Source organism: Myxocyprinus asiaticus, chromosome 5 (assembly GCF_019703515.2).
Source record: "Myxocyprinus asiaticus isolate MX2 ecotype Aquarium Trade chromosome 5, UBuf_Myxa_2, whole genome shotgun sequence".
Lineage (NCBI taxonomy): Eukaryota > Metazoa > Chordata > Actinopteri > Cypriniformes > Catostomidae > Myxocyprinus > Myxocyprinus asiaticus.
In genome coordinates, this window is record NC_059348.1 from 37996411 (window position 1) to 38022695 (window position 26285).

The 26285-nt window shown below is 37.8% G+C and overlaps 1 protein-coding gene across 4 annotated transcripts in view; it reads left to right on the forward strand.

The window, feature by feature from the left end:
* Positions 1-26285, forward strand: part of tnr (tenascin R (restrictin, janusin)) — a 252997-nt gene that overhangs the window by 197445 nt on the left and 29267 nt on the right. For 2 of the 4 annotated variants that reach the window (XM_051698725.1, XM_051698723.1), the window contains 10 exons: positions 2815-3084; positions 3320-3505; positions 4500-4589; positions 4811-5074; positions 6393-6659; positions 9419-9538; positions 9667-9810; positions 15070-15189; positions 16596-16739; positions 23977-24107. In XM_051698725.1, coding sequence (XP_051554685.1) covers positions 2815-3084; positions 3320-3505; positions 4500-4589; positions 4811-5074; positions 6393-6659; positions 9419-9538; positions 9667-9810; positions 15070-15189; positions 16596-16739; positions 23977-24107 — 1736 coding nt within the window. Of the gene's footprint in view, positions 1-2814; positions 3085-3319; positions 3506-4499; positions 4590-4810; positions 5075-6392; positions 6660-9418; positions 9539-9666; positions 9811-15069; positions 15190-16595; positions 16740-23976; positions 24202-26285 lie in introns of those variants that run through there. The other 2 variants (XM_051698727.1, XM_051698726.1) reach the window with 2 other exon arrangements.

Here is a 26285-nt window from a genome sequence, read left to right on the forward strand (position 1 = left end):
ATGCAGGACTAATTTTCTTCACTGAATAGGATGATACTTTATAGAGAAAATGGAAGAATAGACATTTTATATATATATATATATATATATATATATATATATATATATATATATATATATATATATATATATATAAAGAAAATTAAATTTAAATGCATTCTTAAGTAAACACGACATTTCTATATTACCATTGTTTTCATATGCTGGCTGCTATTGTGAGAGGGCTTTAGCAGATCTAAATGTTTCTCCTCGGTTTTCATAATTTGTAAACAATAGCTCTAACATGTTAAATTAAATGTTTGTTTTTTTGTTTGTTTGTTTTATTTCAAGTTGACCAAAAATGTTATGTTAGTCATATTTGTTCTTCAGCCTGATCTTATGAAGGAATATATGGCCAGACCTTAAACAATTATAATTCAATATACAGTATACCCTGTGACTATTTTAATATGAATAAATGCATAGTACTAAGGGTGTTTTTAAGTAACATGCTATTTGTGATGAAAATGCTAGCTAAGATGAATACGGAAAAACTTTTGTCCCCTGCCAAGTTTTCATCTGGATAATCTGGCCCATGCAAGAAAGTAGTTGAAGAGCCCTGGTTTAGAGTAAAGTTTAACAGTGGAACTACAGATGTAATTAAATGCAGGTACTTTAAATATAAGTCCAGTGCAACAACATGTATGTATATAATAAATACAATGTTTAATTACATAGTAGTTAAAGACACTTAATATAAAGTGGGTCCCATTTTTTCTAGTCATGCTAGTCATCACCTGAATATTGCTCTTGTTTAAAGCTTGTGTAAAGTGAAACACGCAAGCCATAGTGATGGTCAATTTGTGAGCGAATCCTTCTTTACAGTAGGTTCTGTTCAGTTAATTGGTCGAAATTATTCACAAATAGATCTGAATGATTCATTAGCGAATCATTATGAATCAAAATTATTTAAAATATATGTATCCAGTAATCACAAATGACTGGAAATGTCATTGAAATTTATTGGTCAAAAAGGGTGGGAACCCGAAGTGAACAATATATTGTATTTTTGTTTATCGCATATTAATAATTTTTTTTTTTTTTAAATACGTTAAAGAAATATCAGGTCTATAGCTCAGGAATATGTCTTTGTGTGGGGAAAATAAAGGCTTTAAGCAGATTCACATATTTGTTCCCTCATATTTAATGATACCAAAATAAAAAAAAATATTGTCATGCTTTCGTGGTCATCATTCATCACAGCATTTAGACATCCATGCTGTTTTAACAAAATCTGTTGATAACCATCCCAAGCAAAAATTGGTTTAGTTGGTCTTCCAGCCTAGCCAAGTTGGTGTTCAGCTGATTTAGCTGGTCGGGCCAGCAGGTCTCCAAGCCTGATCATCAAATAGTACTCAAAACCCTCTAACGCCAGCACACCAGACCAGCCTGACCAGTAGAAACAATTCTGGAGGTTTGCTAAGACCAGCAAACCACATTTAACTGGTTTAAGCTTTTTTTTTTTTTCAGCAGGATTTTAGCATAATAATATTACACTATATTGCCAAAAGTATTCGCTCACCCATCCAAATAATTGAATTCAGGTGTTCCAATCACTTCCATGGCCACAGGTGTATTAAATGAAGCACCTAGGCATGCAGACTGCTTCTACAAACATTTGTGAAAGAATGGGCCGCTCTCAGGAGCTCAGTGAATTCCAGCATGGTACTGTGATAGGATAACACCTGTGCAGCAAGTCCAGTCGTGAAATTTCCTCGCTACTAAATATTCCACAGTCAACTGTCAGTGGTATTATAACAAAGTGGAAGCGATTGGGAATGACAGCAACTCAGCCACGAAGTGGTAGGCCACTTAAAATGACAGAGCGGGGTCAGCGGATGCTGAGGCGCATAGTGCGCAGATGTCGCCTTTCTGCAGAGTCAATCGCTACAGACCTCCAAAGTTCATGTGGCCTTCAGATTAGCTCAAGAACAGTGCGTAGAGAGCTTCATGGAATGGGTTTCCATGGCCGAGCAGCTGCATCCAAGCCATACATCACCAAGTGCAATGCAAAGCGTCGGATGCAGTGGTGTAAAGCACGCCGCCACTGGACTCTAGAGCAGTGGAGACGCGTTCTCTGGAGTGACGAATCACGCTTCTCCATCTGGCAATTTGATGGACGAGTCTGGGTTTGGCGGTTGCCAGGAGAACGGTACTTGTGTGACTGCATTGTGCCAACTGTGAAGTTTGGTGGAGGGGGATTATGGTGTGGGGTTGTTTTTCAGGAGCTGGGCTTGGCCCCTTAGTTCCAGTGAAAGGAACTCTGAATGCTTCAGCATACCAAGAGATTTTGGACAATTCCATGCTCCCAACTTTGTGGGAACAGTTTGGGGATGGCCCCTTCCTGTTCCAACATGACTGCGCACCAGTGCACAAAGCAAGGTCCATAAAGACATGGATGAGTGAGTTTGGTGTGGAAGAACTTGACTGGCCTGCACAGAGTCCTGACCTCAACCCGATAGAGCACCTTTGGGATGAATTAGAGCGAAGACTGCGAGCCAGGCCTTCTCATCCAACATCAGTGTCTGACCTCACAAATGCGCTTCTGGAAGAATGGTCAAAAATTCCCATAAACACACTCCTAAACCTTGTGGAAAGCCTTCCCAGAAGAGTTGAAGCTGTTATAGCTGCAAAGGGTGGGCCGACGTCATATTAAACCCTATGGATTAAAAATGGGATGTCACTTAAGTTCATATGCGTCTAAAAGCAGATGAGCGAATACTTTTGGCAATATAGTGTACGTATAAATGACTTTGACTTGTATTTTTTCTTCAGTAATCGATGGACCATCACAGCTTATTGTACGAGATGTCTCAGACACAGTTGCATTTGTGGAGTGGACCCCACCCAAGGCTAAAGTTGATCAGATTATATTGCGTTATGGGCTGGAAGGAGTGGACGGACCAAAGACCATCTTTCGCCTGCAGCCTACTCTAAGCCAGTACTCCCTCCAAGTCCTGAGGCCTGGGTCCACATATGAAGTATTAGTCAGTGGAGTCCGGAATGGCAATGAAAGTGGAGCAATATCAACAAAATTTGCTACAGGTAAAACAAGTCAGTTCAGACCAGGTAATTGTCTTTCATCAAATATAAGCAAATTTAGAGTTAACAGATAAATATGAAAACACTTGTCATTTCCTTCCAGTTTTCACATTTATTTAAATTAGGTTGCTCATAATAGAGCAATTTGAAAAATATTTATTTTCAATTTCTGAAACAGAATATTTCCACCACCTTGTGATTGGACTGAATACATTTTTGATTGTGTCTTTTTTCTCAGAAATTGATGCACCAAAGAACTTACGAGTGCTATCGAAAACATCCACCAGTCTGGAGCTGGAATGGGACAATAGTGAGGCAGATGTTGAGGGTTACAGTGTGGTTTACAGCACATTGGCTGGAGACCAGTATGACAAGGTCATCGTCCCACACAATGATGGAGCCACCACCAAGACTGCCCTCACTGGTAAACTCAAAACCCTTTTTACTTTATTTCATAATAAAGAATTTTTCCTTATACAACTATTTATAATATTTGATCTAACCAAACCAGATCATGAGAAACAGCAAAACCATAAGGCTCACATAAAGTGGCCTGCAAGATGGGCAGCTGCACACTGCAAATTGCGTATACCAAATTATTTTGCCCGTGTTTGCACCGTTACTTTACTTGCATAATTTCTTAAATGAATCAGGTGCTAAAACAATGCAGACAGCACATGCAAATAAACAACGCTACCAGTGGATGCAATTCACTCTTATTTTGTATTATGTTTCAGTTTCCAAAACTGTTTTAATTTGTTATTAAAGATATGGTCATTGTGATCTAATTAGCATTTGTACATATTTGTGCGTATTCAAACTTAAAGTGTAGTTCTAGAACACATACCGTATTTTACATTTGGATAGACACTGATATGTACAATACCGGCATATGGACAACTTCTAAAACATAGCACACCCATAACATAACACATAAACATACCATAACATCTTTAGAGTTATGCATGTTGTACGGATCCTCTGTTTAGGTTCATATGATACTAAATTCATGGATTGATTTTAGACTGGGAAAGACTGACAGAATAGCAATATTATGTTTTATGTTTATATACTATCTCAAATGTGTAGCATACAGATTTTTTTTTTCCTTCTGGATTTTAACAAAGTTTTCTCAAAGTAACTTACATTTCTGACACTAAATGTTGAATAGAAATTCATGGTTTATTTTCTCACCTCTGAGTCGTATAAATATATTTTACTTTGTTATTCCCTGATGTTTTTCATTTCAGTAATGAATGTTTAATATGTTTCAAAACACATATTAAATTGCACTAATTAGGATCTCCCACAAATCTATTTTTACCAAGAAGTTATTTTACATTGACAATAAAATACATTACTGATATTTTTTTTAATCTCCCTCCCCCTCTTTCTCTTTCTTTTTATCTCCTCTTTAGATTTACTGCCTGGCACAGAGTATGGCATAGGTATTTCAGCTGTTCTTGGTGCCAGCCAAAGCACCCCTGCAACAATGAATGCTAGAACTGGTAAATGACAAGATTATAGCTCTACCAATATCAGATCTCAGTGAAGTACATTTCTTTATGAAAGCATGAAGTTTGTATTCCTGCAGTAGAACTGTGCAAATGTGTTTTTCTCAGTATAGCTGATATTTGATGTATGATGATCGCATAAACAAACTCCAACTTTACAACTTTATATTCCTATTACAAACCATTCAATAGCTGCAGTATGCTGTGATCTTTAGGTCTGGATGTCCCATTGGATTTGACTGTCACAGCCTCCACAGACAACACCATCACACTGTTGTGGGGCATGGTGCAGGGGCCTATTGACCACTATAGGGTGACCTACACCTCTTCCACCGGAGTCACTACTGAGCACACAGTGCCCAAAGACATAACCACCACCACATTGACAGGTCTAGAGCCAGGCACAGAGTACACCATTACAGTTGCAGCACAGAGAGGCAGGCAGCAGAGCACTGCAGCCACTATTGATGCCTTCACAGGTAATTTGATCTATTGGGAACTCAAGTACAGGAATCAGTGTTGAGTGATCATAGCATGCATTTTCATTCACAGGCTGGGAAATCACTGCCGTATGGCATGTCATGTCAAATATGGCCAGAAATGTCTCATTAATTTCTCAAATCAAGCTGTTTAGTTGCTTGAGGAATGTGCAAGGCTTGGACTTAGATGTGCATGTACAGTATATGTGCAACAAAAATTAGTTGCATATACTAAATCAGCTCGATATAAAAACCCACAGGAAAAGCATGAAAGTTGTGTCTTTGGTCTTGACTTCAAGTAATCCATTTTTTCCTTTCTTTTGGTCTTGAAATCAAACATTAAACTGACATGCACACAAGACATGCACTTTTTGAATGAGTAGACAGAATGCAGGTAAAGGTGTTTATATGCAAACAAAATGGGGGTGAAAAACAGATGTTTCTATCAGATTTTGCATATACCGTTTATAACCATTACCCATTAAAAGAACACTATTTAAGGTGTTTAAATTACCTTGCATGTTCTCTGCTTATTCAGAATAATCATGAGATTGTGCATGTAACCGTACTCAATGAAAGTACTGAAAGTGTGAGACAATGTGCAATGAAGATGGAATAACTTGAGCTTTTTTTCCAACAAGCTCATTTCTTGTCAAATCTACTTTTAATCATCCTTCATCAAAATTCTACTTTCCATCTGTATTTTTTTTTAATTTTTTTTTTACATAACATCTTTTACATCTACAGTACGAAATAAATAACTCTTCAGACTTTTTCTTCTTCCATTCTTCACAAACTTTGTTGTGATGGCAGATCAAGACATTCATGTCCATCAAGACTGGATCACATTTCATCATCATTTTCTATGTTTCTTCAATCAACATTCATCCTTTGCTTATTGTCTTCTGTCTGGCTGCATCCACACTCTTCTGCCTTCACTGGGTCACTTTCACTGCAAAAAAAAAAAAAAAAAAAAAAAAATCTTACTCAGTATTTTATATTGTTTTCCAAAAAAAACAACAACAACCCGAGGGTGTGTAAATGATGACAGAAGGTTCATTTTTGGGTGAACTACCCCTTTAATCCAAGTCTTATTGTCTTATGCAATGTTGCTTCTCAAGTAAATTTTTCTTGCTTTAAGGATGTTTTCATTATTTAAAGATAAAAAATATTGATTAAAAAAATAATTTTCACAGTGTTTGTTCCTCATTCTTATATTATTTCATCCTCGCTTTTGTGAGGATGTGCCAATTATTTAAGAGATCTGTCACCACAGGAACCAACAGTTGGTAATATAGTTGTTTTCGTTCGATTCCAGGGTTCCGCCCTATCACACAACTCTACTTCTCTGATGTGACATCTGATTCATTGACTGTGACTTGGAGTGCTCCAGCCCCGCCTGCTGATGCATTCATCTTGAACTACAGTGCCCAGGACTCCAGTGATGATTCTGAGATTGCTCTAGACGGGTCCAAAACCAGAATCACCCTCACTGGTCTCCTGCCCTCCAGGCAGTACACTGTTACACTTGTAACCATGCACGGCAATGTGACATCAAAAGCAGTTGTCAGTTCAGTCACAACAGGTATTAATACTAATGAATGTGAAGTTCATGAGAATTATTTGCAAAGTATGCCTGAGATTAAGTTTGTTTATTTAACGTTTGAAATAAAAATCACATTTAAAGCTGAAGTGTGCAATTTCCGCCCCAAACGGAATTGCAAAAATTACAATTGTTTCAAATACAGTTGGTTTTTGAAACACTCCCATCTGCCGATGATTTTAAAACAAACATTCCCAACCCAAATTTATGCCATTGATTAAGCCAACTTTGCTATGTTGGGCTGTGAGGGATACTCAAACAAACAGCAAAGTTTTAATAATGCCAAAGAGCCACAGTTGATTTTTTTTCTTTCTTTCTTTCTTTCTTTTATTAGATAAAAAAAAAAAAAAAGATTCAAAGTACTTCTGCATGTCTTAACCAGATTCACAGTGCTTATTTTCCCTTGGGAACACTTTAAGGTTTTCCATAGCACAAACTATCATTTTTGTATTTACTTCCATTTTATCAGTATCATCAGACTGTAATTTGTCAGTGTGCGAAGAACAGTCTTGTCTATACCTGCTTCATTTTCTCATTATATTTCCTGCACACAGCTGCACAGCAGATTTTTCACCCTTTTGTGTCTTAATTAATTTAACACTGTGTAATCCTCCCCTAATTACCTCTGTCTGAATGTGGAGGTGTCAAGAATTATTCAGCTGTTGTCACTGAGCTGATATTTGCAGTTGCCAAATTAGATATTGTCTCAGAGCTATTTCTAAACATTAAAATGAACTCTGCAGAGGATCGCCTGCACAGCAGCTTGATTAGCTTTCAAAAGTTTCAACTTTCATTGCACTGCATATTATCATAATAACGTCGTTTGTACATGAGCTCTTTTAGTAGGCTACTTGCACATGTTGTTTCATGAAGCCTGTTACTCTAGAAATGTTTAGAACATTTTATAAATTTTATTGCTTTAGTTATAAACCATGTTTTCACACATAAGCACTCCTTTACATTTACACAAAGTGAAAAGAAGGTCATCATATGCTCAAAAATCAGCAACCAGAATAAAAACAGACGGAACTGGCAGGAGAAAGTTGCTCTTGGTGCCCTTTAAACAGAGTCTGAATGTCGTGGAAAATAAGATATGCATACATGAATAATCACATCTCATTTATTGAGGATTTTTTTACTCGGGAAGCATTTAAATGAGGTTGACAATCTGTTTACGAATTGCCATCCATTATGAATTGAATGCATTAGTCTAATGAATGTGAGGAGGTGTGAATGGCTTTCCACTCATCTTAATGACAGGGTACTTCAAGAATAAATCTGTTTATTTCCCTCTAAATTGTCAGAATGATACAGAACACCTCTTAGTCTCTTTAACTGTGTTTAAATGCGGCCTCTGGTAACCTTTGCTGTTGCGGTGGTAAGAGCTCTTGGCACAGGCAAAAGAACATGAAAAATTCCTCACTGGACTGCAGCAGATTATAACATTACAAATGTCCTTGTGAAGAGTGTGTAGTGTCCAGAATACAAATACTCTTCCTCCTCTCTGGGTCCTATTTGAAAAAAAAAATAAAATAAATTGACATAAATTACATGAAAAATGTGTCATTTTACAATGACAATAATTATGGTGTGCAAAATAGCATTTCAGAATGCACTACATGACAAACCTTGAGGCGGATGGGCAACAACAGTAGAAGACCACGTCGGGTTCCACTTCCATCAGCCAAGAATAGAAAGCTGAGGCTTTAGTGGGCACAGGCTCACCAAAACTGGACAGTTGAAGACTGGAAAAACAGCCTGGTCTGATGAATCTCGATTTCTGCTGAGTTACACAGATGGTAGGCCCACTGCAGCCTCAGCTTTCTGTTCTTGGCTGACAGTAGTGGAACCCGACATGGTCTTCTGCTGTTGTTGCCCATTCGCCTTAAGGTTCGACCTGTTGTGCATTCTGATATGCTATTGTGCTCACTACAGTTGTTCAGAGTGCTTATCTGAGTTAACGTAGCCTTTCTGTCAACTCAAACCAGTCTGGCCATTCTCCGTTGACCTCTCTCATCAACAAGGCGTTTCCATCTGCAGAACTGCCGCTCACTGGATGTTTTTTGTTTTTGGCACCATTCTCTATACACTCTAGAAACTGTTGTGCATGAAAATCACAGGAGATCAGCAGTTACAGAAATACTCGAACCAGCCCGTCTGGCACCAAAAATCATGCTACGGTTGAAATAGCTGAGATCACATTTTTTCACCATTCTGATGGTTGATGTGAATATTAACTGAAGCTCCTGACCTGTATCCGCATGATTTTATACACTGCATGAATAAGTAGGTGAACAGGTGTACCTAATGAAGTGGACACTGATTGTATGTTACTTGTAACTTGTATGCACAGTTCAATAAAGTCTACATTAATATTGGACTAATATGCAATACTTTATCTAAAGCTGTTTTAAACTACATTTTAAGTCTTTTCTTTATAATTATACATGCTGTTTTTATGGCCTCATATTAATTGATAAATATTTGTAAAATTCGTTGGCTCACCACAGGACAATTTAAAATGAACTTGTGGATGCCAAAATATAATTAAAATGGTGAAAACATTTTTTGTCCAGTTAGAGGATCAAAGATATATATTTTCCCTTACACATTAATATACATTTTAATCTAAAATAAATAAATAAAACAAAGTCCATGGACATTTAATGCATCAACTACCTAGAGTATATTTAAAATAAATGCACTTTACTCTTTATGATATTTTGCCACCATTAATGCAGGAATGGACCCTCCCAGAGACATGACTGTGCTGTACGTCACCGAGGAATCTGTGACCCTGTCATGGATTCAGCCCCTCGCAGCCTTTGATTACTACAAAATGTCATACCAATCACCAAAAGGTACTTCCTCCACAGTCTATTTTACCGCTGAAACGAAGAAGAAGCATATATAATTTGAACAAATTAATTAATACACTATAGAAAATCTGCATTTCTAATTGTCATCTGGTCATGTCATTGACTTATAGGTAGGATGGACAATGTAGTGATTGACAGTGATGTCACCAACTACACACTGACCAGCCTCCATCCAGCAACAGAGTATGAGATCAAGCTGAACACAGTGAGAGGAAGCCAAGAGAGCAAGATCATCACCACAACTGTTTTCACAGGTACTTCAGTTCTCACATAATCGCATATGTACTAAATAGAGCTGGATGATATTGCTGAAAGTACACACACACACACACACACACACACACACGTTGGTGCAGCTATCATTATGAGGACTCTCCATAGACATAATGATTTTTATACTGTACAAACTATAGATTCTATCCCCTAACTCTAACCCTAAACCTAACCCTCACAAAAAACTTTCTGCATTTTTACATTTTCAATAAAACATCGTTTAGTATGTTTTTTAAGTGATTTAAATTATGGGGACACTAGAAATGTCCTCGTAAACCACATTTATAGCATAATACCCTTGTAATTACCAGTTTGTAACCTAAAAAAAGTCCTCCTAAACCACTTAAACCTGCCCACACATACACACACACACACACACACACACATATAGAGTTGAAGTCAGAAGTTTACATGCACCTTAGCCAAATACATTTAAACTCAGTTTTTCACAATTCCTGACATTTAATTGTAGAAAACATTCCCTGTCTAAGGTCCGTTAGGATCACTACATTATTTTAAGAATGTGAAATGTCAGAATAATAGTAGAGAGAATGATTTATTTCAGCTTTTATTTCTTTCATCACATTCCCAGTGGGTCAGAAGTTTACATTCACTTTGTTAGTATTTGGTAGCATTGTCTTTAAATTGTTTAACTTGGGTCAAACGTTTTGGGTAGCTTTCAGCAAGCTTCTCACAATAAGTTGCTGGAATTTTTGTCCATTCCTCCAGACAGAACTGGTGTAAAGGAGTCAGGTTTGTAGGCCTCCTTGCTCGCACACGCTTTTTCAGTTCTGCCCACAAATGTTCTATCGGACTGAGGTCAGGGCTTTGTGATGGCTGCTCCAGTGCCTTGACTTTGTTGTCCTTAAGCCATTTTGTCACAACTTTGGAGGTATGCTTGAGGTCATTGTCCATTTGGAAGACCCATTTGCGACCAAGCTTTAACTTCCTGGCTGATGTCTTGAAATGTTGCTTCAATATATCCACATGATGTCCCTCCTGCAGTAAAGCACCCCCACAACATGATTCTGCCACCCCCATTTTTTAACAGTTGGGATGGTGTTCTTCGGCTTGCAAGCCTCACCCTTTTTCCTCCAAACATAACGATGGCCATTATGGCCAAACAGTTAAATTTTTGTTTCATCAGACCAGAAGAACATTTTCCAATAAGTAAGATCTTTGTCCCCATGTGCACTTGCCATCTGTAGTCTGTTTTTTTTATGGCGGTTTTGGAACAGTGGCATCTTCCTTGCTGAGCAGCCTTTCAGGTTATGTCGATATAGGACTCGTTTTAATGTGATATAGATAATTGTCTACCTGTTTCCTCCAGCATCTTCACAAGGTCCTTTGCTGTTGTTCTGGGATTGATTTGCACTTTTCACACTAAACTACGTTTATCTCTAGGAGACAGAATGAGTACTGTTATTTGTACAGATGAACGTGGTACCTTCAGGTGTTTGGAAATTGCTCCCAAGGATGAACCAGACTTGTGGAGGTCCACAATTTCTTTTTCTTAGGTCTTGACTGATTTCTTTAGATTTTCCCATGATGTCAAGCAAAGAGGCACTGAGTTTGAAGGTAGGCCTTAAATACATCCACAGGTGCACCTCCAATTGATGCCAATTAGCCTATCAGAAGCTAATTGACTAATTGCCTAAAGCCTTGACATAATTTTTTAGAATTATCCAAGCTGCTTAATGGCACAGTTAACTTAGTGTATGTAAACTTCTGACCCACTGAAATTGTGATATAGTCAATTAAAAGTGAAACAATCTGTCTGTTATCAACTGTTGGAAAAATGACTCATGTCATGCACAAAGTAGATGTCCTAAATGGCTTGCCAAATCTATAGTTTGCTAATATGAAATCTGTGGAGTGGTTAAAAAATGAGTTTTAATGACTTCAACCTAAGTGTATGTAAACTTCTGACTTTAACTGTATATACCATGCAGAGAATTCCATGAACATTTCTGAGTGATGACACAAAATAATGGTTCGGTTTGAGTTTTGAATAAATTCATTAAAACTGATTCATGGAAATGAATCAAACTTGCCACTCAAAAGCCTTTTTTTGCTACTGAAGTTTAAATCGGACACACTATCTGTTCATCATGAGACAAGAAAGGATCGAGAAACTTAGAAAACTTAAGGCCCAAATAAAAAGTGCAATAAAATTATTGCAATATTCATGATGTTGCTTAGTTTTCATATTGCCATCAACAGTGGTGGTCTGTGAGGGGAATTTTCGGGAAGGCAAAAACATAAATCAGTATTGACAGATGAATGAATTAATGAACATTACATTTATATGGTGCTTTTCTGACACTATACTCAAAGCGCTTTACATAGTGAACAGGGGACTCTCCTCAAACCACCACCAGTGTGCAGCATCCACCTGGATCATGTAACGGCAGCCATAGTACAACAGTACGCTCACCACAAGACAGTAGCTGTTGGTGGAGAGGAGAGAGTAGAGTGAGTAGAGTGATACAGCCAATTAATGGATGGGGATTATTAGGAGGCCATGACTGAGAGGAATTTGGCTAGGACACCGGGGTTACACCCATACTCTTTACAAGAAGTGCCCTGGGATTTTTAATGACCACAGAAAGTCAGGACCTCAGTTTAACGTCTCATCCGAAGGATGGTGCCGTTTTCAATGTTGTGTCCCCGTCACTGTACTGGGGCGTTAGGATCCACACAGACCGCAGGGTGAGCACCCCTGCTGGCCTCACTAACACCTCTTCCAGCAGCAACCTTAGTTTACCCCATGAGATCTCCCATCCAGGTACTGACCAGGCTCAAATCTGCTTAGTTTCAGTGGGCAACCAGTCTTGAGATGTAGAGTGATATGGCTGCTAACAATCAACCAATCAAGCAAACCAATCTAACAATAAAAGATTGCAGTGCATTTAAATATCATGTTTTATTAAATGTTTTTGCTGGTAATGCGCCCGTATACAGATCTACACTCCCTGATATCTTAAAATAGTCTTGACCACTACCAATATTTTATAATATTCCCGATCACCAACTCAGCACTTTTCAATACAGTAAATGAATGTACTGTATGATGAATGCAAACATGCATAAATGATTGGAGGGTCCCATTCCATGTACAGTAACAACTGCTCACCTAATACATATATTACTATGAATAGTTTTACACCAATCCTGGTGTGCCTTTACATTCGGCAGACTGGTATTGTACTTTAGGAAATGTGTATTGGTATTACTAGGAGGATGCACTCTGAGAGCCTTGTTCGTCACAGAACTTTGATTTGATAGAAAAAGGAATGTCAGTCTGAGGAATGACGCACATCATTTAACATCTGATGAGTACCATCTCTCACCCTGCACATTTCTCCTGTCCTCTGGGAAGCTGCCAGCTATCTAGCTGAAGTGAAATGAAATTTTACTAATGGAATCAGTGATCAGCTGTGTAGCTCACCTGCCATCATATTTGGACTGCATCACATGGTGGTCACAGACCATAGCCAGTATTACTGTACGTATTGATGGTGGTGTTACTGGACCTGTATCACCAAACACAACTGAACCTATTCTCAGTGTATTGTTAATATTAAACAAAGAGATCTTACTAAGCCGCAACTGAATCTATAGCATACAGCAAAATAAATTATATTTTACAGAATTTGCAATCTGAATTGCACGCAAAAACAATCATAAAGTGTGATATTCTAATCTGATCCACAAACGCATTTGAGCCAGTTATTTTAATTAACTTGTCAAAAAGACACACAAACTCACATGTATATAAGTTTGCATCAGTCTAATCAACATCTGACTTGCTTACTGACTGGATACTCTGTTAAATATATTATTTTGAGCCCCCCCCCCAAAAAATACAAAATATGTTTAGTATGCAGTTTGGTTCTAAAATGTTTGTTTTTAGGTTTGAGGGTGGTGCGAAAACAGTATTCTCTAAGAAACACTGGAATTTCACTTTGATTTCATATAGGGGTATTGAACTTTGCTTCTCAATACACAAATTCGCTGGAATGGACTTTGTTCCAGCAATGCATTACACCATTGAAATGAAATGAGCCTTGGAAGTTAAATAATTAGTCATATCATATGGTGTAACAACAATAGACCAAAAACAATGCTGGCCTTTGCTTAAAGACTGCTGACATGCTCTAAGTTAATAAGTAGAATAGAAGTGTTCGCCTATACATCAAAACACAGCTACACTTCCCACAGCAACTTTAAAGGTTGACAGTTTTGTTCAAAGCTAATAAAAATATGACAGGCAAACAATCTATAACTGCCTGTGTAGACAGCAATCACGCCAAATGGCGTAACAATGCAAAGTGACAAGTGGCTCTTTTTGGAAACAGCTTATTATTAATTGGATTTAGCAAACAGTCTGGCTTATTTCAGCTCTGCTATGTGAAGGGTGAAACAAGGGCTTGATAAAGCATAATGGATCTGGTTCACAGCTCTGCCTAATGACCTGCAGAGAACCATCAAGTTCACATTCATCGCATAAGGGAAAACTCTGAGCTTCTTTTCCTAGTCTGCCAGCATAGGGCATGTCAAGATATGGAAAAGCGGAGAGAGGGGTTAGTGAGATGTGGAATTGGGGGGATTTGCCTCTGAACTGCTGTCAGGTGGTGGAGATCTGTTCTACAGAAGGTAGTGAGAGGGCCTACAATTTCTTGGAAAAGAGCCAATGGTGCCTAATAGGAGGGTCAGCTCTCTACAGCTGGAGAAGTGATATAGCTACTGCCAGTGAGGCTGGCAGAGCAAAGATGTGCGTGGGTACAGGATAGGAAGATGGTATAATGTGTGATTTCAATCCAATGACCACATCAAGGAGGACATATACTGTGTATATAGAAGGGTGTGATTTTCCTATCTGAGAAAAGATTGACCATCTGTGCAAGGAGAACACGCAGCACGGGTTGAAAATTACAATGAAAAACATCTCTCATTACTCTCTTGCATGGAAATGCTGTTGAGAATGTGCACCGTACACATTTGTCTAATTTCCCCCACGATTCCTGCTAATTAAGGAAATTGTGATCTTCTCCAGGCAGATAATCACAACAAATTAGTTCCAAGCTGCTGAGGTGCTCTATTTTTAAACTGATGGTGAATATCCTTTGCACGTTAGGAAAAAAATAGGTGAAGACGAGAGTGGTGCTAATAACCTTGGCTGGGCTTATCTCAGACTGTCTGTCTGTAACCTGTACATAATCCTCTAATTCACACAGCCTTGGACATGCCTATGGAGCTCACAGCCCTAAATGTCACACCCCAGGGGGCTCTGCTGCGTTGGAACCCTCCTGTCTCCAGTGTTGATAACTATGTGCTCACCCTCACCCGTAACCAAGGTAAGTGGAGGTGTGATGAAGGAAAGTACAGCCTCTTCAAAACAAATTGCTCTTTTAAATCACATCACAGCGCAACTAACAAAAATACTCAAATGTTTATGAATATAACTTTTGTTCACTCTTAACTCTAAGCTAAATTGCTTTTGTTTTCATACATACACATTATAATTTAAACATTAATACAGTATACTTTCATAATGGGGACTCATCCGGGATTTGAACCCTTGATCTCTCACATCCAAAACAAGAATCATACCCCAGGCCAATTGTTGATCATATCTTAAGGTGAGAAACATACTGTACTTTACGCAGCTATGGGAACACAGACCCAAGCGGTTGGCCAACGCACAGTCTGGTTAAACATATTTGCACACATTTACGCCCCTTTGAGTAGCATGCATCTATTCAAAGAGGTGATAGAGTCATCTTCAAAAGTTGTGGCATATAGAGTCATCTTCAAAAGTTGTGGCATATAACCTGATGTATTATTATTCAGGTAATTTGCTACAGATATACTGACTTTACTCATTGTACTCGCTAAGCAATATTTCCTTTAAACTATTGCTCTGCCATTACAGTTGTTGACTTGAAAGAGAATACTCACCATAGTAGCTAGATGCTTCTGCGTTCACGTACTTGTGTAGAGTGTGTTTTGGTTTTTACTTCATTTTAATGTTTGAGTTTCAGTTAGAATGCATCTAACAAAAACCTTTCAATCTAAAAAAAAAAAAAAAAAAGGTTAATGAAAAACAATTTGCCAATGGGTAATACAAATAAACTTAAAGCTGGAGTATGTAATTTCTGCGACACTAGCGCCACCAAACGGAATTGCAAAAATAAATGTTTTTAAAACAGCTTTCTGAATATGCCCCTTGCTTGCAGTTGTTCAAACAGTCAGGTAATCCCGCCCCCAACTCACGCCATTGAGTGCACGGGCGGAGTGCGCGAAGGTAGGCAGGTACGTAGTTAGACAGACAGGTAGGCCATCCAATCATTGCATTCGGGCTGAATGAAATGATTGGACAGTCCTTTTACAGGCCTGTGACTGCCAGACATAATGGATTTTTTTTTGTATCAGAGCTCTGATTTATTGATTGCTGTCAGGATGCAAAGAGACTTTCAACCAGTATAACAACAAATTCTTCTGGTATAAATTGTATACTCTAGCTTTAATTCAAGATAAATTCTCTGCAAAGTCTTGTTATCTTTCACAATGTGGCTTTTCAAGTAAATTTATGTTGGTTAAAACATGTTTAGATATTGCTAAGCAAAACAAAATGCTTGTTAAGAAAATGATTTTTCCATTTAAGATTATTTACAGGCAAAAGCCTGGCAGTTCTGCACTTGTTGCTGCATCTTTTATAAACCTAAAGCCTGAAATCCTCTTGTCAATCTTTTCTTTCCAGTTACAGCAGACACCTTTCTAGTGGAGGGTAACAAGCAGGAATACCAGCTGAGTCAGCTCATTCCCAGTACCACCTACTCAGTAGTCCTCTATGCGACTAAAGGCCCTCTCACCAGTGGCACTGCCATTGCCAACTTTGTCACACGTAAGTACTTCATCTCTGTGCCCTAAGGGTTTAGAAAAGAGTGACAGGATTTGTAACAATATAATATGTTCTATTTCCCTTGAATTTAATGCGGTGTTTCTCAGTCCTGTACTGATGGGCCCCCTCCACACATTTTTTTATCAGTCCTTCTGGAAACAAAGTAGTGTTACGAAAGTATACGACTGATACAATGAGCACTTTTGTGACCTTTTTTTCTTCTTCTTCTTCTTCTTTTTTTTTTTTTTTTTTTTGGGTACTATGTTGATACAATGAGCACTTTTGGAGCTTTTTTTTTTGTGTGTGTACTGGTTTGTTACAATGAACACTTATGAGGGTTTTTTAAGGTAATGTGGTTTATACAATGAGCACTTTTTAGGCTTTTTTGAGGAACTGAGTTGATACAAAGAGCACCTACGAGGCTTTTTTGAGGAAACGTGGTTGATACAATGAACACTTTTTAGGCTTTTTTAAGGTAACGTGGTTCATACAATGAACAATTTTGAGGCTTTTTTTTTTTTAGGTAATGTGATTGATACAATGAGCACTTTTTTGCTGGGGTCCTTCACTTTGTTCTGTCATGTTTATTGTGGTGACAGGATCCTGACACTCATGTTCTTTTTTTTCCTGTGAGTGCACGGTTTTGGGTGTTAATCCCTTGCCGTGTGCTCTTTTGTCCAGCCTGTGTTTTCATTTTCAGAGCATGGTGTCTGGATCCTTACTCTTCGGTCTTGTTCGGTTTTGTTTCTGTGTTGGGATCCGAATACTCATTCTCCATGTCTCGTCTTTGTGAGAGCATGACTTTAGTTTCGACTCTTTTGCCATGCGCTCCTCTGTCTTGTCTTTTGTGTTTTTGTTTGTGCACATGGTCAGTGATGGTTTCATTTGCCATGTGCTCTACTGTCTTGTCATCGTGTTTGGTGTGAATACATGGCTTCTGTCAGGTTTGTTTGCCATGTGCTTTCCTGTCTCTCGTCTAGACCCCGCCCCCTTGTTTCCTTGTAATTAGTTAATTTGCTTCACCTGCCCTCCCTCATTATAATGATTAATTTTAACATTGTTTTTTGTTTGTTTGTTTGTTTGTTTGTTTTTGAGATACTGGATTGATAAAATGTGCAATTTTGAGGGTTTTTTGAGGTACTGGGTTAATACATAGAACACTTTTGAGATTTTATGAGGTGGCTTGGTTGATACAATGAACACTTTTGAGGCTGTTTGGGGTAACATGATTGATACAATGAGCCCCTTTGAAACTTTTTTGAGGTAACCTGGTTGATACAGTGATTACTTTTAATGTGTGTTTGTTTTTGTTTTTAGGTACTGGATTGATACAATTAGCACTTGAGGCTTTTTTGAGGTACTGGGTTGATACAATGAGCACCTTTTAGGCTTTTTTGAGGTGTTGTGGAGGACATTTGAGTAGGGGTTTAAATATCTGCATTAACAACGATTCTATTTGATTACGATTCTAACAATTATGATGCATCTCGATTTGATTCATAATTATATTCAAAAATGTGCAGAAAAAAGATTAAATGTTTTTACTGAATGTTCTTAATTCAGAAAGCACAGACCTACACCAGATGTGAGCACTAGAGTCACAGATGCATTTAGGACCAAGAGGTTTGGCTTATGTGTGACTGCATATATAAATAGAAAAATAATAGGCTACTAATGTTACATGCATTATAGATCTGATATGAATAAAGGATAACAATGCAACATAATCACATTATGCAAACACACACACACAAACAGATGGTATGCAAGCCATGAAATAAGCGTTATAGATTTGCATATCATGTAACGTTAACATTTATTGCACCAATAATTACCATTGACTATGTCATGTGCAGACAGATAAGGCCCATGTTTAAATCAAGCAGGGTCATAGAATTAAAAACTATCTTTTAGTTGCGTATAATGGCGGTTTTACCTGGTATGTTGTACACCTGCAAGTGCAAGTTGCCTATTAATTTTCAATGAGATAAGCAGCAGAATGGAGGTGGCTCCACTTGCATTTATGAGAATATTTTTCATTGTGCGGGTGCCACGTGCATTGATCAATCAGAGGTAACTTTAATCAACAGGCATTTAGCTTTTAAGTGGTTAGTTCCCTTCAGAATAGCCTGAAATCTCTCATTATTCCCTATATTGTGCACTCTTTGGCTATACTATTTTATGGAGAAATAGCGCATATTTTGGCCAGTATACGTATTTCCAACTCTGTAGCATCCATCCATCCATCTAACCCGCTTATCCTATATGTCATTTGCAGGGGTAATCTTGGCTGCATGAACTTTCTTAATTTAAAATGCGCTTTTTCCCTTCAATCTCATGTGCTCTACATCTGTTGTGAGATGGCTCATGTAACGGGATCTGTATCACATTAAGTATTGATATAGTAACGATAATCGATTCTTAAATCGAAATGTATTGATGCATTTTTACACCTCCACTTTTGAGGGTTTTTTTAGGTGCTGAATTGATACAATAGGCAATTTTGAGGCATTTTTTTAAGGTACTGGCTTGATACAATTAACACTTTTGTGGCTTTTTTTTTTTTTTAGGTAACTTAGTTGATACAATGACTACCATTGAATTTGGCCTAATATTGTGGTATACTCTATTTCAAACAACCCCGCCCCATACAACTTTTTTAAACAAAACAAAAAAACTCTGGTTGGTCATTTTACCTGTTGGTCAGATAGTCACCTCATGTCTAAGTGGGTGATTATTGGCCTGAATAAACTGCAAATGAAACCAGACTTTTTGCCGTAAGTCAAAAAAGGCCGTAAAAGGCTATGCTTATGACCTGAATCAGCCACCCAAAATAGGACTAAGAAACACTGGTTTACAGTAGTAGCATTTAAAATGCTGATTTCTTTTCAGTAGGATCTACAGCTTGATATCCAATAGACAGCCACATGACTACATTATGGACTTTGCTAATTATGCTATCATCCTCTTCCAGTTAATCAAAGATAGGCAGCTCATGTAGAGCAGAAACAAGGCAATAACTTCAGTTTTGTAGTTTGTGAAAAAAAAAAAAAAAATGCCCCAGTTAGCAAAGCACAAATTCCCTTGTGAGAACAGAGAAGAGATCAGCATTAGTAGGCATCTCTCCTGCAGAAAATGGAGGTAAACTGTCTTCCCCATGCAGAAGACTGAACTAGAACAAGCAGCAGTTTCATTTCAAACTGTTTTATGCTGCACTGAAAGTTTGAGCTCATCTATTAAAGGGGTGGAGGAGCGGTGGGATGCTTTCAGAGGTATTAGACCTCAACTTTAATCACCTTAAACTTTAAGCAACCCTCCCAGAATACTTCATTAGTTTGGATTGTTTAGAGGAAATTAATTTGCACATAAAAGCGTCACAGGTCATTGGCTTTGTGTCATGTGTATTTGTTAATTCATGTCTTTTATTTTGAAATGTTTAGTTCCTGTTTCCCTTGTCATGTGATTCCTGTTTTCCCTCCATGTTCATGTGTCATGTTTTCATTGGTTTATGTTCCCCCATGTCCATGTATTTAAGCCTCATGTTTTCCATTGTGCCATTGTCATGTATTGAATGTATGTGGATGTGTTTTGCTCCTAGTCATGTCATGTTTATAGTCAAGTCATAGTCATAGTCATAGTCAAGTTCATGTTCATGTTTATGTTTTATGTTTCACGTTTATAGTTAGTGTTTTGGATTCACTTTTGTAAATAAACTGCACTTGGGTTCTCATCTTCATCTTCATCATCATCATTGCCAGCAGCCAGCAACGTTACAGAATACTTGACCGAATAATGAACCCAGCAGTTCGGCTCATATGGCTACATCAGGGGAATCGTCCCCTGGAGGAGTACGTAGAGGACTTTTGCGCTTTGGCCAGCCAGGTGAACTTTAATGAGGTCGCTCTCAAAGATGTTTTTTGCTTTGGTCTGAGTGAGCCGATCTCCTCCTTGATGCCTGGCGGACGCAGTCCCCTCAGCTTGGCTCAATATATCGACCTCGCCCTACAGATCATTGGTTCCACGTTCACTGTGAGGGAGGCGGATGCCGAGCCAGAGTTCCACGTCATGGCCGCCGCCAAGCCAGAGTTCCACGTCATCATGGTCGCTGAGCTAGCGCCATCTTTTGCTCCATGCCACATCACAGCAACGCCTCAGCCTGCACCATGCCACGTCACAGCAACGCCTCAGCCTGCACCATGCCACATCACAGCAACGCCTCAGCCTGCACCGTGCCACATCACAGCAACCCCTCAGCCTGCACCATGCCACGTCACAGCAACGCCTCAGCCTGCACCATGCCACGTCACAGCAATGCCTCAGCCTGCTCCATGCCACCCCCCCCCCCCCAGGCTGTTTTCATTGGTTTATTGGTTAATTGTCTTGTTAGCATGTTATCAGTTCTGTCTGTTCATTGGTTTATGTTCCCCCATGTCCATGTATTTAAGCCTCATGTTTTCCATTGTGCCATTGTCAAGTATTGAATGTATGTGGATGTGTTTTGCTCCTAGTTAAGTCATGTTTATAGTCAAGTCATAGTCAAGTTCATGTTTATGTTTCACGTTTATAGTTAGGGTTTTGGATTCACTTTTGTAAATAAACTGCACTTGGGTTCTCATCATCATCATCATCATCATCATTGCCAGCAGCCAGCAACGTTACACTTTGCAACCCCGGTGCTAGCTCGGTGACGTTCAGAATCTTCTCACATAATCGCTTGATGAGGTTTGTTGTGTTCATTTGCCTTCAAAAATATTTTGCCATGGCTGCTTAATGGCAATTAAATTTGGAAACAGTCCCGCTCTAATAACACTGGAGTTAGACCCTGCCATGCTGTGATAAAAACGTTACAATGTTTAATTGCCTGAAAAACAAAAAACATAGTAGAATTACCATCCTCCGGTGTAAAAATCTGGCAACACCCACCCTAAGGGAGGGGAAGTGTCATCGAAGCATCATTTTGGCATTTATGTGGGGGCTTACGGGAGCTTAAGGGTATAATTAAGATGACAACAGCTAACAAATTTTATGCCTTTTTCTGGATTAGTGCTGTCTGTCATTTTGATTTAGATTACAGTTCTAACTTTATCGTTAAAGAGATTAAGGTGAGGACATGAATATGAATGTGTTCCTCTGATATGCATCCAAGCATCTCTCCATTTCTCTGCAGTAGCAATTCAGTCTCAGTCAATTTAATGGTAAAATCAAGGACAGAGCCTGTTGTATACTATCTATTAAGAAGTTTTGAAATGTGATTTTTTTTTTCTTTCACTTTAGATATGTATAGAGTCTATGCTAAAAAAGACACATAATCTCCTTATGTTACTGATACGAGTTTCGTCGCCTCCTTAAATCTGTGATAGTTTTGCATGTTTCTTATTAAAAGTTTTCACGCATACAAGAGCAACAAAAACAGTTCACATCTAAGACATTTCATGCTTTGAGTTACATACAATGTGAGGTAGGCTCTGAGAAGGAGAGCTGTGCCTTTAAAAGGATTATAAAGTGACAACAATACATCCATTTTTCAGAACAAAAACAATGGGTGATGGCTTTTTGACAACATTAAAAAGAAGCATCAGCATTTCAAGGAAGAGGGTGTGTGTTTGTGTTGTGCTCTGTTGGAGGAAGAGTGGCATGCCGTCAGATAAGACATCACAATGAGAGACAGGATGCTGGGTGAACACACTCTAATTGTCTTCCCTGTGAAGTGTATCTGACACTATGACTGAAACATGCACACACATGATCTCTATGTCCTCAGGCTGGTGACCAGTTTGCATGCCTCTAGCGGAATGCTGACACAGCTCTAAAGCACGTACGCATAGATACACAGACACAGCATTTGATAAAAAAATCAGGCTGTGTTAATGTAGCAGGTAATGGGACTTGTGCCTAGCAGTTTCTTCAGCTACAGGCACTTTTATATCCTTATTTTTGTTTTTTTGTTTTACTGATTTAAACTTCTTACCTTTTGTTATCTGAAGGTCAAATTAAAACTGTTTTGGAAGCTTTTTACCATGCAATCGTCATTACTTTCTGCAACTTTTCAATTGCCTTGTTTGTAGGAATTTTATTAATTTACTCTTGTCTCTGACCCAGACTTTCAATCTGAAAATAAAAATAATACTTATTAAATGTATAACTATAATAACATAAAGACTGAAATAAATTTAAACCGTCTTATTGTGTGAAAATTATTTATATCAATAGTTTCACAAACTACGACAAATTTTCTCCTTGTGTTGTTGAGTCATTTCCACCGCAACCAGAAATGTTGCCACTAAGTAATGGATGATGTACATTCAGCTGTCATTATGGCAAAATAAACCGTGACAGGGTGATCAGACATGGAGAAGAGGGGTCTTGTATAAATGTACATTATCCCACTTATTACGTGGGTGCGTACCGAATAAATAAATAAATGGACACGGAATATTGATTTGCGTTTAAATTATGTTATTTTGTGAGAAGAATGAAGAGAAATTGCAATCTTTAGAAACAGCTGAATTCCAACTCCAGTTTGTGTTGGAGTTTTGTTGGGTTTTATTTTGCAAGAATGACTGCCGGACTGCTCATTAATCCACTTATCACAAGACTACTTTCCAAATAAATATACAGTAAATGGACCTGAAACATTGATTTGAGTTTATTTTATTAGCTTGCTTGTAGAGATTGCAGCATTATATGAAAAATAGAAAAGATTACCGCAATACATGGATGGTCGATCTGATATCACTTTATCCCCAGATTTGCGGCCATTATTCAGAAATATCAGACCGCTGGAAGACCTGATTGATCGATCAGAATTGAGTATTCCAGAGAGCCGTGTAATTATAATGTTTAGTGTTCTGATGGTGTTGAAGAAAAAATCAAGGTAAATATTTCATAAGAATATTTTTACTGTGCCCCATTTCCAATTAAGCTTTAATTTTATCTTATTAAGCAAAAAGTGTTAAAATATTGTTTAATTGTGTGTTTTTAAGATACATAAAATGCTAGCTATGAAATTATCCCTAGAAAGGAGTCGGCCATTTTAATATAAATATGTTTCAAATGTAGTTTCTACCACAGAATATTGTCAAACAAAATGCATAATTTGAAATGTGGTGGAAATTACATTTGTTGGCTCTGAAAAGCAAGGGTCCATACAGGGCCAAAAATGCCTGTAGTTGAAGAAACACCCTTATATATTCAGTGTACATGATCACTGCACTTCCTCTGACTTTTCGATCTTTCACAGCCATGGATGCACCACAGAACCTGACAGCCAGTGAGGTCAACCACCGGAGTGCCCTTATATCCTGGCAACCACCCATCACAGACATCGATAATTACATGCTGACCTACAAAGCAGCAGATGGCAGTCGAAAGGCAAGGAAAATGTGGATTTAACTTTGAGCAAAGACTACAGTTAGATGAAATAACGCTGTAGCAAATTTTTAGGTATAAATATAAATTTACTTGAGAGGCAAAATTGCATAATATATTAAGACTTGTTTTCAGAAAATGTATCTTAAATTAAGTTTATTTTTCTAAAAATGTTCTTCAAAAAATAAAATAAAAAAACAATCTTAATCAGTATGTTTGTTTTTAAATGTGAAATTTTTTTCTGCTGCATTTTTGTATTTACTATGTTCATAATATTTACAATTTTCAAAATGAAACTGTAGATGCTGATTTTATAAAGACTTTTATGATCTTTTATTAATCCCTTGTTCAATTTTGTCTACATTTCACAGAGGCTGCACAGTCAAGGGAGCTGTTAGATTTTTTAAATCTCCCTATAGGAATGCCTCAATTTAATTAACTTTGATGTAGCTCAGTAATATTAATTAAGTTAATTAACAAGGTCATTCCAGACACAGTGTGCCTATTAAGGACTTTCCTGAAATAATTTCCTCTAAAATGATACAGTAAATATTTGTTTCAATTAATCATATTATTTGTAATGGATGATTATTGTCCTATAATATGCTTAGGCCTTTTCTCATCTTTATTTGATCTGGCTGAGAGGAAAGCACTGGAATTAAAATAAAAAAGAGAAAATATTATGAAGTTTAGATTATGAATCTTTAGATTTATATTGTTATACAGTCTGCAGAGAGACAAACACAGTCTATAAAGGGTTTCTCAAACTTTATTTAACCAAGAATCCCTCTAAAAACCCTAGAGTCCACTTGTGAAAATGCATCTATTTTAACAACAACAAAACAACTGTCTGAGATAGATATAAACAATGCTGAAAGTCCAAAGAAAAGGCTGCATAAATTGGAGATGACAGATTGCATTCTGGTCATGTACACAGTCATTAATTAAAAATGTCTGCACACATAAAGGAAAGGGCTCTTTTTGGTAGCATGTTCAGGGTGTTTGTGGAACATTGAATGCTTTTAATGCATTTAATGCACAGCAGTGCAGCTAGTGTTTGTATCTGTCCAGTGGGTGTCAGTGGTGCACAGATGATATAAACCCTGCTGGTGCCTTCATGTCTCAGACATAAAACCTTCTTTCTACTAGAACCAACATAGTATCTAATGTTGAGTTTGACCATTTGAGATGTCCAACAAGTAAACAATTTTGTGAAATCATGCTGAAAAGAATAATAGTCTAACCGTTAACCGATATGTTTTTTTTTAATGGCTAATGCGATACTAATATCTAGAGAGCATGGAGTCAGAGGGGGCAGTATAATGGTGATATATACAGTATATACAATTCAATGGTAGCAGTTCAGATGTACACAAAATGCTGAACTTGAATGAAAAATGAGGCTGTTTTATGCAATATTTACTACAAATTCACTAAAAAATATAAATATAAAAATAAACCAAAAATGCACCATCCATTGAGAAAGCTGTCGGTGTATTTATTCTAGATTGTGGAATTGTCACCACTTCTATTAATCGGCCAAGTGGGCACAGTTATCATCCGATGCTGATACTCTCAAAATAGCCAGTTATCAGCCGATTAATTGGCCTGGCCAATTTATTGGTCTATCACTAATGTAGTCTGTCCATACGTGTTGCCTCAACCTGTATTTCAGATTCTGGATTGTGAAGGAGTCAGACTGAGAACATAAAACCGAGCCCCTCTCTGCTACAGACAGCAGTTGTCCTCATTAAATTACCTGCTCAATATCTTCTGCAAACTGAGTTACCTTGATGGGACTTCATTAAAACACTGCTGTACTGCATAATTCACATTACATACTGTCTTGCTTAAAATATGTTACTTTTCCTTTAAAAAGCTGAATATTTAATTCTCCATTCTATATTATATGCAGTTCAAAGCTACTGTATGTCAAGTGTGACGCTGTCCATCCTTGTCCCCGGTGAATCCAAAGAGGAATCTACTTGTTGTTTTATCTCCCACTGCAGCAAAGTGAAAGAGAGTGTGAGGTTAAAAAAAAAGAAAGAAAATAAATTATGAAAGAAAATGTGAGCTGCCTCTGTGGCAGATTAGTTTGATAAAAGTGAATTTTTCAAAAACAAAAGAGGGGAACTGAACTATCATGAACTGAAGACCAAAATAGCAACTCTCCCCAGCAGC